A 20,861-nucleotide genomic window follows, 5' to 3' on the forward strand; every position below is an offset into this window, starting at 1 on the left:
CTTTGTTTGAGGGGGGCACAGATAGGGAGGAAATGGTTAATGTGTGCTGTGACCCCTGTGGAAAATTTCCCCACAACACAATTAGGCATGAAAAAACTTCCTATTGAATCCGAGGCATGTCTACTCAGAAGTAAAGGCTGAGTTTAATGGTACTTACTCCTTAAACTGCAGGGTAGGACTGCCGCCTTAGTGTTAAATACATAAGCTGCTTTGAGCCTTGGAATCAAATGTTCCCTACTTCCCTTCCTCTACAAGAGGAGGAAATTAAAAAGTTTTCAATTGATGTTTATAACAAACTGCAGTTTCTTAGTTTGTCTGAAATTAGAAAACTGTAGTTTTTACAGATCATAGTTAGTTAAGAAACCAAGATATTAAACCAGGATGACACCATGACTTATTAAATAACTATGGTTTGTGCAAACCACCACAGTTTTCTGTAATTATATGAAACAGGCAACTGCAGCTTGTTATATCTAGACCATGAATGGAAGCTTTACATATCCACCCTTTAGAAACCAAAGTGGGAGGCAGGAGAGGGTTCACCCTGGTTTGTACATGTAACACTGAATCAGACCAGTGTCACCAGTTGTGGCAGCGACTATTTTATACCTGTAGATTTGTCAGGTCCCATGATTCATAGTCGTCATCGGTGCATTCTCGAGGAAAAGAAGGGCGGAAATCTACCTTCACTAACTCCCAATCTGAGCGGAAACTAATGTGTCCAAAGATTCTAAGAGAAAGATCAAAAGCTTCAGAATTAGATTTCAGTTAAACAGGGGATAAAATGCAGGAGAGTAACACCAATCAATAAGTTCTATTTTGGCTGTTGGGTGTAAAAACGTACGTTGCATTTTCAGACTCTTTTAGTGGTCACAGTATTTTGTGTACAATTCTACATATTAGTGACAAATTGTGTCCCTATCCCTCCCTTCACAGTGCCTGAGCAGAATCAGGGCTCATCCACGCTTCCATTTGCCCCACTGATGTCTCCATGGTTTAGCTCTGAATCAGAACAAACAGCAATCAGGGTTTTGGGAAACTGCTCTTACTCATGCATTCTGGGCAGAGAGTCCTTGTCACTAGGAAAGATATACAGGGGCAAGTGGTGGCCAGTGTCTCCTCCTTCCCTGCCTGTATCCTTGTCATCCTCAACAGCCTTCTCTGCCCATCTCTAGGGGACCTTCAGAATTTTCAGAAGTGAGAATCTGTGTTGCCTGTGGAGGCTGATGTGATTCTTGTAACATGTATGTATACCCAGGTGTGTGCATGCGCACACGCGCACACACAAACAAGGAATGTCTTCTAAAGGCAACTTCCAACTTTCCCCATGCAGTTTGTGTACTGGTGCAGTAGATTCTACTTACGTCATGACTAAAGTCTCATCTCCAGGCTCACTGAGTAGGCCATCAACAAAAACGGAGATACTGGTGAAGTTATGAGTGCTCCATGTTTGGCCTTCATCGACACTAAACCTGTAAATGAAAAACATATTGTTTCTTATTTATTGCAGGTGTCATTTATACAGAATGGTTTGAAAATAGGTACTGATCATCACCACCATTAGAAATAATTAATTAAGCCATAGGACTTTAAAAGCCCATAGTAGGTGAGTTGTGAATGTACGCAAGGAGGATGCATGTATTTTAATTCTTAGGTGCAGATTTTGCTGAGTGATTTTATTGTACTGAACCTTTTGGAGTTTTGTCTATATGCCAATAAAGGTTTGAGACTGAATGTACTGAATCCATCCGCCATGGAGGAGGAAGACAGCAATGAAGGGAGAAGGTCACAATGTGTGGATGCCTATTTTGGTTGTTATCCCAGTCAACTAAATCTCTCCACCAGTACATTTCCCTCAAACAACCATATCAGTTCTCCAAATTAGAAACTTGAAATCTTCACATTCCATTGTAGAATAGCATGTCTTGCACACTGCACCAGTAAATCAATGACTGATAAGCACCCCAGAGGAAAGAACACAGAATTTGCCATGCATAGACAAATTATGGTGGTTTCTCTCTGAGTCACAACAGCTGAAGGGATTCAGCCTATAAAAAGAGATGAGACTCAACTATAGGGAATAGTGAGACCTAAGAATATGTGTTCAGTTGTGCTATGGATGTCACTACTTGTTTTAGAATAAAGTGTTTGTGATTTACTTCTGTCTTGATTCTTAGACATACATGTAAATATTTCTTCCAGCATTATAACATCTACTCTGGTGACCTGCTGTGGAAGTTCAGCTTCACATATGATGAAGATGTCCATATTGTTACAAAAGTCAGGTGCCTGCCCCTCTCTCTGTGTTCCTTTGGAAAGTAGAAGACATGGCGGAGACTGTTGTGCTTTACGAAATATTTTTTCCCCACCTATTTACACCTTCAGTCTGCATGGAGGAAGTCCAGATCTTACAGCATGGCCCACAGCAGTGCAGGCAACCTTTCGTCTCCCTCTCCAAGATGGATTTTCACAATCCTTCCTCCTTCTCTCTCCCAGCAACCCCTTGCTTGAAAACTTCATTTTCCTGTCCCCTCAAACATGCACCCCATCAACCTCTCACCCCCGCAGGCTAAAGGATTCCTCTCCTCAATGGCCCATCAACACTTTTTGCCATGTTAGGTTTGTTCTTCACTAAGCCAGCCAGGCTGGTTTGCATAAGCCAACCAAGGAATTCCTTTGCAACTTGTATTCTCCTTTCATATCACAAATAACCCAAACCCTAGCATTTGTTAATTTACCTTACATCTATGACACCATTCAGAGTGCCAGGCATGGAGGTCAACAACAAAGATACAGGCTGCTCTAGACAGATGGAAGCATTACACTGTAAGCTGCAATTTAAAAGTTGGTGTTAGCACCTCTCCTCCAGTAAATCAACATGGTGGGTTTTATATTAGTCCAGAGTCTGCAAATTTTCTCATATATGTGCTTATCCACACTTACCTTTTGCTCTGTTCTTTCCAGGCACAGGTCCGCATTTAAAAGCTCCATGTTCAAATGTGATTTTTTCTTGCCTCTAAGCTTTCCCCACAAAAACCCACACTTTAGTGCTTAACCAGAGCAAACATCAATTCGGGTTTTCTGCAGACTGCTGTTTGCTCTGATTGAGCTTTAAAGAGCAGATTTTCACATGGACTGTGCCTGGAGAGAGCAGAGGAAAGGTAAGTGTGGATAAGCTCTATATTTTTCCAAGTCCTATAGTATTCTGGAGAATCCCAGGTTTATGCACTGGCCGAAGCTGCAGGAGGTTCCCCCCCCCACCCACAGTTTAAGGGCCTTGCTAGACAGGACACTAAACTAGACGGTATGTTGTTTAAAAAACTTCAATTAAGGGCAGGTGTGGGAGCCGTTTTCATTGGGATTGTGGCTTGGGGAGAGGGGCCAACTGAACAGTGTAGACAGAAACTGTACGATCTCACATACCACTCTCCACAACTGCTGATAAGTTCAGAGAGAGAAACTTCTATTAAGGCGAAAGGGAGCTCCATTTTCCTCATGGAGCTAACAACTGCTACAGGGGAGAGAGATTTTCATTGTGATACAGTTCTGATGAAAATCACACTGTGCACCTGTTATTGTTTTTTTGAAAGATGCAGCAGCAAGTGATTTAGTGCAATGTCTCTTTTGGCTCCAAGTGTGTACTCAGACCTCGCATTCTCTAGTATCTATCAGTAGCTTCTCTTTCATCCCCACCTTTAAAAAACAGAATTCATGAAGAATTAGTACATTCTGGAATCCTGCCTAACTCAAAAGCTTGGTGTAGGGCTCTACACTAAATACAGAAGCACAGGGCTGCAAAGGAGTCTCTAGTTCCCATCCAAACCTGCAGCCTATTCCAAGGTCCCCCAAGTGCCAGCCCTATGCAGGGTGACCCAGGCTATCCAGTCCAGCTTGAAACAAATTTTCTCATATAACTCAAGGAATAATTAATTTTTAAAAATTTGAATGACTCAAGGAAATATTGCCAGCAACGCAAGAAAACAAAGCAAGCACTGCACAGAAACATGACTCAGCTGCTTTAACCTGGGGGGCAGTCCTTCACAGGCTTAACCCCTACCCACTGTAACACTATTCAGGTGATCCTCATGCCTACAATGAATATTTATAGAAGGGGAGTAGGATGGTAGTGATGTTCCACCCCTCAGCTACTCAACTTCACAATACGGTCTGTGCAGCATGCATGTATGCTTTGTACATGTGCCTGGGTATCCTACAAAAAGTGTGATGATCATCTTAGTGAGTAGAGTTCATATCTTACCTAAAGGAGGTTTCAGTGGGATCAAAGCACTGCCCATTCAGCATCCTGCCTCTGTCTGCAACAGACTCTGATAACCCAGAGGAAGGATGCTCAACAAAAAGCCTGCCTCATCTATGAATGATCTTTGTATCATTCAGAGAGGTCCAGTGTTTATTACTGCATCAATATAACCAAACCATCATCTTTGCAGAGCAAATATTAGATTAGTAAATTCCTGGAGGGAAAAACTCATATCAACCAATGGAATAGACTTGTTCCTGAAAATGCGGCAATGGAAGTTTACTGTAGAATTACTTGAGTATTTTCAGTGGAATAGAGGTGTCTTTGATGGCCACAATCACTCCACCATGATCCAGATACAAGATGTGATGCTCCTCTTCAAAGACCTAGAAAGCAGGGGGGAAACCCAATAAATGACCATGCTTTGGGCTGGGGTGGGGAATGTATTACTAAGTATCCCATGCTATATATTTAATTATTAATGAAATGTGTTGACCAGTCCTTAAAACACTGAAATGGTTACACATTTCCTTGAACTGACTGTATATTGTGCTAGACTTGTTTAAATACATAAGAAATGTTTGAATATATGGGGTGGAATTCTGTGTCTATGGTGCTTATTCCATCACAGCAAGCATTCTATTCGGAACAATCTCCCCTATCCTCCCCCAGCTCGCAGCTATGTGAGGCTCTCCCAATCTTTCAGAGCAGATTGCGGTAGGGTGAATTGCATGAGGCAAATGTTTGCACTGGTCACTTTATATTCCAACTTTACCAGAAGCAATCCCCCAAGGAAGAGTGGTAGGGATAGCAGTGTTAGTCTGACTAGGGGAGCTCTACAGCAATAATATGAGAAGAGACGCCTGCGCCAGTAAGGAAAGGGAGACAGCAATCTACACACGAACACAACATAACAGATTCATTTTCCTTACTTGTCTCCAGGTTTTGCCACAGTCAGATGTTATATACATTTCTTCTTTATATTCAACAAGCTGGGCACCCAGATTGCCTGGGAACAAAGGCCAAATAGGCAAAGGTTACTCATGGTTATTTGTTCTGAAGCACAAGAACCCACCTACCCCATAAGCACAAGAACCCACCAACCCCATAAGCAAGGGGCTTTCATCTTATGATGAGAATTAGCCTCACAAAAGCTGTGAAAGGCTGCCTATGTCTTCCAGGTTCCCAACAGCAACCCCAACACCCAATAATGAGTCAGGCAGTTCTGAAGAATTACATTTAAAGACTTTACAATTACCAGACCATTTAACTGCATGACTGAAATGGAATGACTAGTGGTCCAAGTTCTGTCTCAAAGCAGAATATCTTATTTCCTCTGCCAGGGGCTTGCTCAACTTTGGCTGCAGAGAGCTGCCCTTATTCTCTCTCTCTCATGTTAAAGTAATCCCTTCTTGGCATAGTCTCAGTGCTAAGTTGCATTAACTATTCCCTCTCCTTGTATGAGAGCCTCTTAAAAATTTGCATATGTCATTTTAATAGCAGTAGCAATAGCAATAATAATATTTATACCCTGCCCATCTGGCTGGGTTTCCCCATACACTGGGCGGCTTCCAACACATAAAAAGTCATTTTAATCATTTATGTTGATTAAGCATGCCTGGTTCCACATATATGCATATTCCTCACTGTTACACCCCATACACTGGCTGATGTAGAGAAGTACTTTATGAGAACGTAAGAACATAAAAATAGCCTGCTGGATTAGCCTCTCTCCTCCAGTGGTTTCCACCCACTGTTAACTGTGGATAGCCATCCTAGCCAGTAGCCATTGACAGCCCCCTCCTCCTTGAATTTGGCTGTCATGGGCCAAGAGTCTGCTTCACCTGCTGAGCAGCAGCCTGAAGGAACGGAAACACAGAGAGGGACTGTGTCTCTACTGGGGAGGCTGGGGACATTCATCGTTCCTGACCAGACCTTGCTGCTTCTTACTTCTCGTGACCTTGGACCCTCGGCTTTCTTGACTCCCAGACCATCTGACTATGTGATACTCCTGACCTTAGGACGGGACTGGACCTTGTATACAGACTCTGCCTTTGGGCAAGGACCCCACTGAGACTTGGCTGGTTGGCTGGCTTCTCCCCCGACTAAGCTCTGCCATGGCTGGAAGCACAGGACCACCACAGTCTAATTCTCTTTTAAAGCCATCTAAGTTCGGGACGCAGGTGGCGCTGTGGGTTAAAGCCTCAGCGCCTAGGACTTGCCGATCGAAAGGTCGGCGGTTCGAATCCCTGCGGCGGGGTGCGCTCCCGCTGCTCGGTCCCAGCGCCTGCCAACCTAGCAGTTCGAAAGCACCTCCGGGTGCAAGTAGATAAATAGGGACTGCTTACCAGCGGGAAGGTAAACGGCGTTTCCATGTGCGGCTCTGGCTCGCCAGAGCAGCGATGTCACGCTGGCCACGTGACCCGGAAGTGTCTCCGGACAGCCCTGGCCCCTGGCCTCTTAAGTGAGATGGGTGCACAACCCCAGAGTCTGTCAAGACTGGCCCGTACGGGCAGGGGTACCTTTACCTTTACTTTACCATGTCATCTCTTACTTGCCTTTTCTCTAAACTAAAAAGCCCCAAGCACTGGAACCTTTCTCCATAGGGGAGTTGCTCCACCCCCTTCATCACTTTGTTGTTGTTTTTTTTACTGATACTTTTAAAATATTTCTTGTAAATCGTTTAGAGGTTTCATTTCAATCAACATTTTGTTAAATAGAATAACTGTATAATGCAAATAGGGCCACAGTGTTCAGGCTCAGTATGGAAGACGAAGGGCTGCCATAATTAGTTATCAAATATGCTAAGCCCCTCCCAAACACAGCACCCCAATCCTGGAATGCACTCTACAAATTCACCCCAATTTTTTATGGAACATAGCAGGATGCAATTCTGATTAAACTGAGTAAACTTGCCTAGGACTGGGCTGTATGGCAACTTTGTATAAAACCACACTCACCACTATTAATTGCTATATTTAATCTAGTCTAATGAGCTTTTTTGTTATTTCCTCTGGGACCTTTCCAGGAATAGAAATTTCCTTAGTCATCCTTTTTCTATTTGCAACTAATGCAAGTGATGTGCATTTCTTACAGAGGTGCCCTTTTTTTTAAAAAAAAACCCTTAACTTTCATTTCATTATTTCCCTTAATTTTAGTTTTCAGATGGCAAGAGAGTTTTACTTTGGTCCTTCTAGAGGTTACCATTCCCGCATCTCTCCCCCCCCCCCCCAGAGATGCTGTGTTATTTAAAATAGCAGACAACATTTTTTCACTGGAATGCCCCAAGACAATGTAAAATTCAGAGCATTTCTTAAGGGTGAGGGAGAATAACAGCTATGAGGATGGGTCTCTGAGGTTAGCTCACGACCACTACTGCCACTCCTGAAGGTAAGCCCCCAACTCTGAATGGTACCAATTAAGAACAAATAGATACAAATGTGAGAAACAAGAACAATTTTCATTCACATTCTTTTGATACTCTGTGTATTCTGTTTCAACAAATTAAAATTGAACTGAATGAATCCCATTTGATTTAACTGTTAATTCATTCTGAAAAGAATGCCCAGGCTTATTAAGATCAAGGACAAAATTAGTTTTTCTCCAGGCTTCTAGGAGGAAACTGGTTTCCCAGGAGTTCTGCCATGACAGAAAAGAAACTAGGGAAACTCACCCGGCCTGGACACTTACTAGGTCCTGCTCATCTGAATTAATTTGGGATTAACAATGTATACATGAGCCTCATCATTGGTTGGCCTCATCATTGTTTGGATCAAAGTGGCTAAGTATCATGTCGCAACTTTCCTTCTTTGTGAAGTCAGAAATTGAGCAGTCTCAGTAATTCAGGCTTGCCCCGAGTCTCTTCTTCTGAGCTGAACAATGGTCCCACTGTATCGCGTTGGCTTCCGCCTGTTTCTAACAACCCATCCTCTGCCTTTACTTTCCGATTCTGTTCTGGCAAGCTTGTGCTACATCAGTGTCTACTTCCTTGAAATTTATTCTATAGACAGTAAGTCTATACAAACAAACAGTAAGTTTTCATATAATTATGAAGGTCCCTATGCGGCCAGTTTAGTTTTCTGCCATTCTTTCCCCTCACTAGTGTGTGTCGCTGGTATCACACTTCAAAAATGAAGCACTTCATTCCACAGGGATTTACTTTCTTTCAGTGCTTGTAAAAATCCACTTTCTGAAATACAATTCAATATATTTTTTTGCTGTTTCATCTTCTGTCTTGATGCCTATGTTGACTGTCTCCTCCAAAGTGACTTCCTATTGGTCAAACCCAGAACTTTAATTGCACAGCCTCTGGCTGCCTCTTCTGACTACCAGAGAACAGAAGGCTTTTTGCAGAGGCTGCTGCCTCTCTCTCGACGCCTTCAAGAGTAACTTTCCAGATATGAAAGACACCCCATTTCACTTCAGTAGTAAGAACCACATTTTAAATTCTAGTTTGCTCCTCGAACTGGTATAAAACAACACATATGACTAACAGGAAGCCACTAGTTGTCTCTTGCTGGGCTGCACAATTTACTACAAGCATCAACACAAAAGTTGGTGTTTTCTGATCAGTTGCTGAGCTTGCATCTTCATCCTACACTTCGACAGTGGTCCTACACTTATTGTGTTCTGGCCTTGATCACGCACATGCCTCTAAGTTTGTAAGACCAGGAACATAAAAAAACACTGAAAGCCAGTCCAAGAAGCAAAGTAAAGAAAGATCCAGGGTACAAATGCATGCAAGATTCTCCAGTTGCAGGACCTCCCTTCTATGTGCCATGAGGTCAGGTGAGGGGGGGGGGGCTTGAGCCAAAGGTCTGTTCCCAATCTCCCTGCACACAGAAGTGAGGGTGGAAGTAAGGCCTCAACTGGTTCTCAGAATTATTTTGTGCAAAATCTGAGGAGAGAATGAGGTGCTAGAATTCTGCACTATACTGCTCCAGACTGCTTTGAATGCTCCAACAGAACAAACTCAGGCATATTAAAGAGAGGGCTATGCCTTCTGATATGCTAGCTTTTGATACACCTACTTAAAAAAAAAGTAATTAATTTTGGGTCCAGGGAGCATTCAAAAAGATTATTACTCTCACCTGCTGCATAAAGTGATTATACACATTCTGCACTAAAATGCTATATGTGATGCTCTGTGGAACACCCTCCTATCAGATGTCAAGGAAATAAACAACTACCTGACTTTTAGAAGACATCTGAAGGCAGTGCTCAGAGAGGCTGGGGAACCCAGTCAGATGGGTGGTTATATAAAATATAAAATAAAATAAAATTATCATTATCATCATCATCATCATCAGGGAAAGAGCTCATCCACGCTTCTGTTTGACCCGTGCCTAGAAAGCAAGGGTCCCAGTGGTTTTCCCCTTGCCCTGCTCCTTTCCAAAGGAATACCTGCTCTTTAGCAAAAGATCTGAACAAATGGCAATCCAGGGGAAACCTGAAGTGCCGTTTGCTCCAACTGAACACTAAAGAGTGGTTTTCCCTAGGGGAAAGCGGCAGGAGAAGAGGAAGTGTAGATAAGTCCAGGGTTCCCTGTGACCTCTAAAGGGCTTTGCCTTTTGTGTCTTGTTTTTAAATTGTAGGCTAACTTGTTTCTTTTTTCCTTTTCCTTTTAATTCATACAGTGCTAGTGCAACTTCAGTCACTTTCAAAGTAATTAATAATGAACAGATTTGCATTCAATATCCATTCATTTAAATTTTTTGACTGAGAGGAAGGGAGGATTGGAAAAATTATGTGAAAAACACTTCCATCGTGAGAATGTAATTTTTAATCCTGTTTGGCGTTGCTGGTGTTCCCTGTTTTTCTCCAGGTGGTTGCTACAGTCTCTTTCCTGGTTTAGTCACATGTGTGATCCAAGCTAAGCAGGAGCAGGTTGACATCACTACACTACAGTACATAGCCAATAATATTTGGCAAAGTGCTATCACTGAAGGGAAATGAAGTCAACTGAGAGAGAGGGCAAGAAAAAGGTAGTGCACTGAATAGGCAAATATTTTTTCCCAGTGGCTCTGATGTTGTATCAATGGCACTTTTGGTTCACCCCCTGCAAGCAACACTACAGTGGTAGGGCCTTGGGAAAGTGTCTGCAATCAGTTACTCCAGGTGTGGAGCACTAAGGGAAAGAGCCAGGTTGTTTGTTCAGACGGAGCTGAATCGCCTTACACCAAGCTAGGGCAGCAGAAATTTATCATGGATAAATTTATTATGGCAAAAAGCATTTGCATGAACTTGGTTAATTATGTTCCACAATATCTCAGTCTGTCTTCAAACTTCAGTTAATTCATACGTGAACTACAGTAGTGAAGAGGAGGAACAGACAGATTCAGTCCTTCACCCCCAGCTTCTGCCTCCCACCCCTGCTCCCACCCCACTGTCCCATCTCCCCTTCTGCTCATGGGTTGTTTCTCTTGCTCCCACTGGATGTTCTGCACTCAGGGCAAGAGTGCAAGGGCTGTGAGTCTGTGAACTGCACAGCGTCATGTGGCTTCCCCCTGGGCTCTCTCCCCCCCTCTGGGTGCAGTGCACTTGGTGCTCAACTTGCCTGGAGAAAGAGGGGGACACAATACTCCACACAGCACCCAGTGGCTCCCACTTTCCTCCCACTAAGTGCTTGCTGCTGCCACTACCTCTTCTTTTCCTTGTCAGGAATAAAAAGAATTAGATACACTGCCTTTTCCTCTCCACCTAGGGTGTGGCATCTGTGGTGATGGCATCAACAGGTACAGCAAGGTAAAAGCAAGACAGAGGAGAGAGCCCCATCCTTGGTCATTTCTGTGCTGCTTAATCCTTCAAGCACAATGAAAATAATATGCACACGTGAAGTAAGTTAACTGCTTTATATGGATAGATAATATGCAATGGAGAATTGGTTAAATGTCATATAATATTATGTAACTTTTTGATCAATGAACACCAAACACAAAGTGCACTCTCTTTTTTTACCTGCCCCCATTATGAGTCCTGGTGCTGTATCCTTGGTATGAACCATTCCTGACACATATGGATTGTCTGGCCAGCGGAGATGGAGGTGAAGGTGGCAATCAGGCTATAAAGATAACAAAGAAAAGTCTTTGTTTTTAGCAGAATGGCAGGAATGCCTCTAATTTTTGAAACAGCCACACACTATGGGTAAATGGTATGTAATGACAGCTCTCTCTAGAGACAAGGGTAATTATTTCATGAAGACACACTATTAGTACAGCTACTATTTCTGCTTTGACTACTGCTCCTGTGCTGATGTAATGTGCATTAATGCCAACAGCACAGTGAAGCAGACCCTGTACTGAGATAGTACCCTATTGTATCTCTACACTCTTAGATTTTGGTGGTCTTTAAAAAAGTCACCCATCCTTTGCTTAATCAGACTGAAATTGTAGCAGGAAAAAACATCAAGACATAATCAACTAACTAACCAGCAAAAATGTGTTGTCACAGGGATGTTTTACATAGTCACCATAGTGACTTTGAGAAATATATTTTAAAGAGAATTCTCCTAGTTCAGGGTAATTCCATTTATACTTCTTTCTGCACTGGGATAAGACATATCTCCCATATATATCTGACAACCCCGTGGTTTTCTACTGTATCTAATTTCTTCCTCCAGGTTTGGAAGTGATTGCGATTATTACAAGTAAATAAAGAAGATTCATTGCAAAATCAAAAGTAATATCCCTGTTACTCACACCCTTCTGCTTCCATAAAAATAAAAATAAAAACCAAGGGTTAACCAACCACATTTTTCCAAAGATGATAATGTGTGGTCATCAGTTGTAAACTATGCTTATTCTTATTCACAATTTATTTATCATTGATATTTCTATCCTGCTCTTCACCCTAAGAGTGCATCAATAGAAATAAAAAACAATAATAATCAAAATCTGTAATAGAAACATTACATTTCCAAAAGAAAGATCCACAGTTGATGATTAGAGGATCTGACGAAAAAAATATTTTCTGCATTTTTTTCCAACAAAGAATCACCCTCTCAGTCATTCGCTGGAGTCACTTCAAGCTTAGATCTGGGACTTCACAAATGTATTAAGGGAGGGGTCATCTACACTTCTGATTGTCCTGTGTCTAGAAAGTTTGGGTCCCAGCAGCTTTCCCCTTGCCCTGCTCCTTTCCCAAGGGAAACCCCACTCTAAATCAGAGCAAACATCAATCCGGAGAAAACCTGTAGTTTGTTCCAGCTGAGAACTAAAGATTGGTTTTCCCTGGGGGGAAGCAATTGGACAAAAGGAAGTGTGGATGAGCCCAGATATTGTGATTTTCACAACTCTTTTTTTTAAAAAAGGCTCCCATTAAAATTTATCAGAGAATCTCTCCTAACAGACACATATCTGTATGCAATTTCTCCCTACACAGTGCATACATTATTTTCACTAATATATGCATTTATATGCACACTTTACCCCCAGTAAATGCATTTTTGTACATACCACTTGGCTGTAGAATGGCATTGCAAAATATCAATTGCAAAAGCGTGCATTTCAAAGGATGACTGCATTTCAATGGATTGTTTCAGAATGTGCTAATTAAGTGGGGGGGTCAGGGGGTTATGGCCCCGCGTGCACAATTTTGAGGGGGTGCAACCCTCAGGCCCAGTTTTAAACTCATTGTGAGTACTCTGGCATGATTCCAAAATACTGGCTCTAAATGCCAATGACTCTGGAGATGAGTCACAGCACCTTTCAGTATCTTAACTTGGAAGCCCAGGGTGGGTGTTGTGCCTCAACTGGGGATCCAGAAAGAGAGTATGATGTTGGGTTCTTTCCCCCTGCCCTCAGAAAGACCACAGGTGCCTAAAGTGTGTGCAGAGCCAGTTCCTTAGCACTCAACCCGCTGCATCCTTGGCCAGGAGCTAAACTAACTCACAGATTTGTCCTGTACTGTTGCCCCCAGGCAAGGGGCATCAGCCAGCCAGCCTTCCCCCTGCACAGCCCCCCCTCCAGTCAGTGGGGGTCGCTCTGGCATCATCGGAGTTGGTAGTGTCCTGGTCTAGGACACTATCGGGGGGGGATAGCAACAATAAGCAATGGTGAAGTAAAATGGTACAATGCTGACATGATGGAAGTCTCAGCCCCCAGTATCTGCCAGCCTCTGGACTATATGCTTGAAGCAAGTGGGTGGGGCTTGAGCCAGACATGGGATTCTCTTCAACTTACCCTTGGCTGGCGCAGGAGTGCTAAAGGCAAAGTTTCCTGGGCACCATCAATGTGGTAGGAAGGCAGGAAGCAAAGAGAAGCCCACTGCTACTAATGCTGCCCATTATTCCAGTTTCTCAATTCTCACTAGAAATGGCTGCCTGTAGAGGGACAGTCTCTCTTGTCTTTCTCTGTCGTGCTTAGTTCAGATGAATTTATGAAATTCAGTTTCACACCAGATCTCAGGAGGACCCAAGCACTTCTAATCATTATTTTAGAAGGCTGCACCAAAAGGAAACAAATCACCACCCTGAAGGTCAAGCTTCCATGAGGGAAGGCAAAGCCATTTGCTCCAGGAGCCGGATTCTGCCCTGCCCTGCCCATGCTCTGCTGCCAGCCCTGCCATGGCTTTGCCCATGTCACCACTACTGCTGCCACAACCCTCTTGCCACCACCACTAATGTTGTCCCCTCGCCATTGCATTGTGGTGGCAGAATGAGTGCAGCTGCAGGCAAGGGGGCAGTTGTGGTGCTGGGCTGGTGGCAGCGTGAGCACAATGGCAGGAGCAGGGAAGGGGCCTGGAATTGGGGGAGGAGTGTCAGAGGTCACTGATGGGTGTGACAGGGTGTTCTGCCTACAGTAGCAAAACGTCCCAGGTCACCCCTGCCAAAGTCAACACTCTGAGAAGTTGCTTTAGGGTACTTCACCCCCTTTTGGCTCCCTAATCCACAAAACAGCTTCCACTTCCTCTCAAGCCGCTCACAGCCTCTCCTGGACCTGGGCTCTCTTGAGGCTGAGTTTCAAACAACTTCCTCTTTTGCCACTCTTTCTTCGCTCCTATGCTGCCCCTACCCTTCATTTCCACAAGTTCCTACTTCTTCATATGCATTGCCTCTCTGTGTTCTAAGGTCCTTAAGCATTTTAGCATGACTCACCTGCCTGTTCAGCACTTAGACCCCCAGCCCCCACCACCTCTACTGTCAATGGCAATACAGCCTGCCTTGCCCTAAGGACAGGATAAATTTCCCTCCTGCTCTTACCCTTGGCCCCATCTCTCCTCAGCAACCTGCCTCTTTTCTTCCCAACGCTTTTGCCCTCTCTTCCTTCCTTCCTTCCCTTATGATTCTTGCTTTTACTTCACTACTCTCTCCCCTTGTCCTCCAGCAGTCCCATCTCGGTTCCCTAACTCCAAGTTTCTCTTTCTCCTGGTTAACCATCTCCTCAGGTTTCCCAATTCTATGTCCTCCACACAGCTACCCCTGTTCTTGGGTGCTTCCACACTAGACATTAACTGTGGAATTGCCATGCTTCAGTCACTCACTTTTTATGGGACATCCACACAACAGTATCATCCAATCACTGGCACCCAGTATCTTTCCTGTGGTTCTTCTGCCTTTTCTCAGACCATAGGAAGTCCACCTTTTTTTTGAAGAATGGAAGAACAGTGCAATTCTCATTGACGTACATGCCCTTAGCACTACACTGTCTTTTTTTTTTAAAGCGTGAGGTTTGAAATAGGCAGTTCAGTCTGGGGCAGGTGAACACATCACAGTTCAGCACACCTTCATTATAATATATGCAGTGACTGGCATTTTATTGTCCCTTTATTTGCCTACCTTAATCAATATTTTAATCAGAGCTAAAATGCTTCTCTAGCTATACTTCTTACTTAATGTGAAAGAGTGTTATAGCACTATAATCCTATCATTCTAATTGTTTTTAAAAATTATAGTGCTATAACATTAAGTTATAATGATATTGCACTATAGTGTTGCAACATTATAACTCTATCTATATACAGTGGTACCTCTGGTTACGGACAGGATCCGTTCCGGAGGCCTGGCCGTATCCCGAAAAGTCTGTAACCGGAGGCGTGCTTCTGCGCAGGCGCATGTGGCAAAACCTGGAAGTATACACTTCTGGGTTTGCCATGTTTGCACCCCAAAGTTTACATATCCAGAGGGATACATAAGCAGAGGTACGACTGTACTAATAATTCCTGTGCTTATATTTATGTAGCTAAATTGCACCAAGAGTGGCAGATTTAGGATAATCCCAAGGTACACACAAGTACAAAAAATCCGAAAGGAAAAAAAGAAGGGGAGACTGCCCTAACAGCCCCATAAGATCAGGCATGATAGCAGCTGCAGTTCAGGTTCTCCAACCCTGCTCTAAGGTCTGTGTGAACCTGTTTTTCAAACAAACTGGTGTTTTGCATCAACTCAGACTGATGGAAACATTCTACAGCTGACTCCATAGATAAAATACTTATAGTATTCCATGACATCTCTTCAGCACAAAACACACACAATCCCTTAATGCAGAACAGTTTAGAAAAACACAGTAATCAATCCTCATATAGGGGGGAAAGTGTGGGAAATAAAGCAAAAAAAGTCCTCCTCGTGCATTCTGTGATATAAGCGAGGAGAGGACCTGTGGGAAGATGAAAGGATGGAGGAAAGTTGGATGGACTACTGTCAAGAGGTTGGATGGCTCTCTGTCATGGATGCTTTAGCTGATATTCCTGCACTGCAGTGGGGTGGACTAGATGACCCTTGGGTTCCTTCCAACTCTGCAGTTCTATGATCCTATGATTCTAAAATCATTACAATACATTTCTTATACAAGAGAGGCTGGTGTTGAAGCCCATGTCACTACAGCCCCCACTTCCTCCTGTTTAGTGATCAAGTTCCGCCTTTTGTCCCAAATACCAAATCATGCCTGTCAGGGGTTCAGGAGCAGAAGCACAGGGAAGAGGGGAGATGGAGAGTGAAGGGGAAGAATCTGAGGGCAGCGTAGGAGAAGATGGCAGTGGACCGAGAGATTCCATGAGCCTCTCCAGCGAATCGGAAGATTCACAGAAGGGGGCGCCGGTGGCCAGGGCAAGGGGGGTCCCAAGGGGGACACCCCAGAAGCAAGGGGCCAGCGGGGACTCCCAGAGCAGCAGTTGGAAATCAGGACCAGCTTCCCCACCAGAGCATAGTGGGGGGGGAAGAGTCACAGGTGTCGGGAGTAGCGTCTCCCCCAGCAGGGAGAGGAGAGGAGTCAGGGCTGACCACGCCTCCATCGGAGAGTCAGGCAACGGAGGGGAGGTCAGATCTGGCCAGTATCCCGGAAGAGGGAAGCAGTGACAGAAGTAGTGTAACGGTCAGGAGGAAGGTCACTGGGTTGGCGCGAGAGGCAAGTTCAAATGTGCAGGAGCATGGGACAGCAGAGAATGAGGATTTGGAAACCGGGTCCTAAAGCCCGCCGGAGGGAGGGGGAGGAGCTAAGCGACTCAGCGTCGGAAGAGTCCAGAAAGGGCAATGCCCCAGCGGGCAGGAGGACCCAGAGGAGGAGAGAGCAGCGGAAAAGGTGGAGCAGGGCTAGGATCTTAAACTGGTGTCAGAGGGGAGGAGATTCAGACGGGACTTCGCCGATCTAGGGTTTAAGACGTAGGGCTGCGCGCTGCGGCTTTGAAATGGAAATTGAACTTCAATAAAGACTTTTGTACATTACGACAGCCTAGCGTTGGTCCTCTGTGAGCTGGGACCTAGAGGCAGCTCTGACAATGCCCTTTGGAGTTTTGTTTTGTTTTAAATGAAAATTAGGAAGTAGAAACAATTCAATCCCATATAGTATAGTAATTAGTCTGGCCTAATGGGAAAAACTAATGGTGAGCTGCCCAGAGTGGCTGGGAAACCCAGCCAGATGGGAGGGGTATAGATAATAAAATTATGATTATTATTATTATTATTGATGCAGAACACATAAATCTTGATTTCTTTTATTTGAGACTGCTACTTTTCAGAAATCTAAGTTAATATAATATTTTAACACAGCTCTCAATGGACCTGAAAATTTGTATGTGACTGGCCATTTAAACAAAATTAATGGGGTTGTTGAGCTTAAACTTTTGCTGCTTTATGTTACAGCATGGATCCGGTTTTTTATTTTATTTATTTTCATCAATTCTATGAAACAGCAATAGAATAAGAAAAACTGCATAGTCTCAAGGGACGCTGAGATTATAGAAGAAAGACACATCCAAATTTCATATTCAAATTTCCTGGTCATACTATGCAAGAACAAATACTGTTTTGCTTGAAAGATAGTGAATATTATTTTCTCTCTCATTCTAATCAGATTTGTATATTTGATCAATCAAAACTTGTTCCAAATCCAGGTAAATTCCAGAGCAGGAGACTCAGTCTGAACATCCAGCAGAACCACAACATGCAGCTCCTACTGTACTGGATTCCTTTCAGACGGCATCCCTGGGGGCTGAGGAATGTATCTGTGCCTAGAAAAGTTGCACGTCCAGGAGAAGAGTTCAAGGCTGGCCTTCTCACGGACTGCTAGCAGGGAATTGTCTCATGGAGGAACATTAAACTGTGAAATTCTTCATCTGGAGCTTGAAAAGGTACTAGGAAAATTGGATTGTTATGCTGAATGTTTAGATTAATTCCTTAAAATCTGAACAAACATTTTAGGGTGGGGAAAAACCCCAACACCTGTAATATATTATAACTATTTTTGCCATTACAAATTAGGGGTGGAGATGCTTACCGGTTTGCAGTCAACTGGTTTACCATTCATATCAACAGCTGGAGGTGTAAGATAGTCCCAGTTACGGCCTTTGTTGAATGTTATAAGAGTGGTAACTTTTCCATCTATTTTTTGATTAGCCAAAAACACTCCTTTGACTCCCCTAATCTACATTACAAACACAAAATGTAGAAAGGTTAATAAGCAGTATTCATAGCCTTCTCTAACATATATTTAATGGCAGTTTTTGCTACTGAATAACAAAAAAGTAAGTATGCCAGTTGCTTATCTGCATAACCATTTATTTTTATATCACTGAAAGTTCTTTAGATTAAATAATGTAATCCAATCCAAGGACCAATCTGGGCATGTGGTAACTGTACTAGATGCAGAATAAGTATTTCACATGCCTAAGACTGAATATTCCGCTAAGCATAGGGACAAAGGATAGGTCTAGAGATCCGACTTCTGTCTATGGCTAAACAGTGCTCAGGATATATTGGGCACTAAATTTTAGCTGTTTAGATAATGTGCAAATACCTTAAATACTTTGGGAGGCAATTCTTACCTCTTATTCTGAGAGAGTCAAATATGCAGCTCAGAAATATGCAGTTCTAGTAATCAAGAGCAGACTAGTTATATACCAAATTCTGACCTCCTGGAGGCCCCTTATCTATTTGGGGGCATTTGTCACGTCCCTTATTTTGAAAGGGGGGGTAGTACAAATGCCCAATTTTTTAAATAAATAAGATTCTTTGGGTTACAGACATATAAGATTTCAGATGTCTAGAAAAGACCATGCAGAAAGACACTAACAGGTCTGGCACTCCGTGTATGAGGCCAATGCAAATAGAGGCTGCACACTGAACAATCCTCCCTCTACAGGTTGGAGGAGCTCCATGAACCCCCAAAGGTGCTCTCTCTCTCTCTCTCTCTCTCTCTCTCTCTCTCTCTCTCACACACACACACACACACACACACACACGGCCAGAGACAACAAGTTCAACCAGCACCCTCACAAAAGGGGTAAGGTGTATTTATACTAACATGACTGCTCCATTATAGCAAAAAGAGGAACAATCGTTCTGATTCAAAAGTAGTCAAAGGAGAAGGATCAAGGAACAAGAAGAGTCAGCAAAACGAGGGCCTAATAAATGAAGAGCGTTTTACCTCCAGAATATCTATTAGCACATTCTCCTCAGGCTGCTTGGTGCTCCTGACATTCTCTAGCACAATGGAATAGGAGACGCCCTGTGGGTCAGACTGGTAAAGGTTGTAAGTATCTGTCTGATACCATTCCTGGATAGCCACAAACACGTGGCTCTCGTCAGTGCTGATAATTTGTAAATCCTGAAGGGGAAAAGATCAATACAAAATAAAATGTGTACCAGACAGGACAGCATTTACAACCAACTCACGCTTGCCAGATGCCAGGAAAAAAAAAACTATTATAATTCTCACCCCGCAGACCAATCTCACATGTATTATTTGGAACAGAAAAACTGAAGGGTAAAGAATATGTAGCTTTATCTGCTAGCACATTATCTGCTATACAAAATAGATAAGACTCTGTTGTTTCCATATGATTACAAGATACAACATCTCTGAGGAAGATACATGGACTGAGGAGAACGGAAATGATAGCCTCTGTAAAGGGGGAGCTGGGATTGCTTGTGTGATTATACAGCAAGTTACCCATGTTGGATACTGAATGGGGGTATGACTTGTCAGAAAGATCATATGCATCAATCAATGATGCAGAAGTGCTTGTGAAGCTGCAGGGAATCAGAAGTAGGTTGGGCCCCTGGCAATCCACGTTGATGAATGAGAAGTTTAATCTTGTACCAGTTAACATAGGCAGTGAATACTCTGAAAGGCTGGTTCCCTAAACTGTAGTAACCCCCTCTCATCAGGAAACAAGCACCAAGAAATTATGCTCCAAACAACAACTGCCTGTCCTCTATCTACTTCTTTTGGGTTGAAGTGGTAGAATAGATGGTTGCCACACACATCAGATGCCCAGTCTGAGGTCTAAACTTGTGTATGGGACTGAGACGGAATTTGTAGCCATGGTTGATGATATCTAATTCTGAGGACTGAGAAAGGCAGACTTAGCTAAGCCCATGGTCACTGTTGATCATGATAGGTTCCTGAGTTCAGTGCATCCTCTCTGGAACCTATCAGGTATCAACATCACTCACTCTCGCTTGACACAACATTGTCTGACACATCCACATACAAATAATAATGGATGCTCAATGTATAGTCAATGTTGTCAAATGTCCCTGCAGGGTGAATGTTTGATAAACAGGCTATCTGGCAGCAACCTGAGGAGGCCCCCTTTGCAGATTATATCCACTTCATCTCAGGAAGTGGGGGCCCATGGAGAAGGGCTTCCAAAGAAGATCCCAAAGCATGGACAACATGCTGATACTGAAGTAGGTGATCCTCCAGATATCTAGACCTCAAGCTCTGAGGGGACTATTACACACAGGCAGAATGTGGGGATACACTTCCCACAATTTCATATAAGGGTATTTCAGTGTTGGGCTGTGGGTGAAGTGGAACAACTATCAGTTTGGGGCAAGTAAACTACAAGTAACTCCCTGTTTGCGTGGTGGTTGTGTTCTGATACACTGAGTGCTTCGATGGGGTGTGTAAGTAAATAACTTTTGTACCAGCCATTGGCCATGACAAATCTGAATAAAAAATAAATATATGTAAAGGGATGCTGCACCACAAATAATAGTGTCTATTTAGATCTCTGTGTTTCCCTTACAGTTCAATGCTATTTTGTCCAGGGTCGTCTTTCTGATCTCTTTTGGCCGCTAGAGCAAAAACGGCTACTTTGTGAGTCATTGAAATGTTTACATTGCTAAGAAGTCATAGGATCTTCTTTGCCGGGGAGAGACATCTTT

General features: G+C 43.4%; 1 protein-coding gene across 2 annotated transcripts in view; it reads right to left on the bottom strand.

Moving 5' to 3' along the window:
- The window catches only part of SORCS2 (sortilin related VPS10 domain containing receptor 2), a 129,178-nt gene that overhangs the window by 33,877 nt on the left and 74,440 nt on the right, over nt 1-20,861 (bottom strand). For both annotated transcript variants that reach the window (XM_079983492.1, XM_079983491.1), the window contains 7 exons: nt 19,114-19,293; nt 17,965-18,111; nt 11,216-11,318; nt 5,191-5,267; nt 4,553-4,644; nt 1,365-1,472; nt 610-730 (listed from right to left, as the gene is read on the bottom strand). In XM_079983492.1, coding sequence (XP_079839618.1) covers nt 610-730; nt 1,365-1,472; nt 4,553-4,644; nt 5,191-5,267; nt 11,216-11,318; nt 17,965-18,111; nt 19,114-19,293 — 828 coding nt within the window. The remainder of the gene's footprint in view (nt 1-609; nt 731-1,364; nt 1,473-4,552; nt 4,645-5,190; nt 5,268-11,215; nt 11,319-17,964; nt 18,112-19,113; nt 19,294-20,861) is intronic.

Source organism: Podarcis cretensis (assembly GCF_951804945.1).
Source record: "Podarcis cretensis genome assembly, chromosome: 7".
NCBI classification, from domain to species: Eukaryota; Metazoa; Chordata; class Lepidosauria; order Squamata; family Lacertidae; genus Podarcis; species Podarcis cretensis.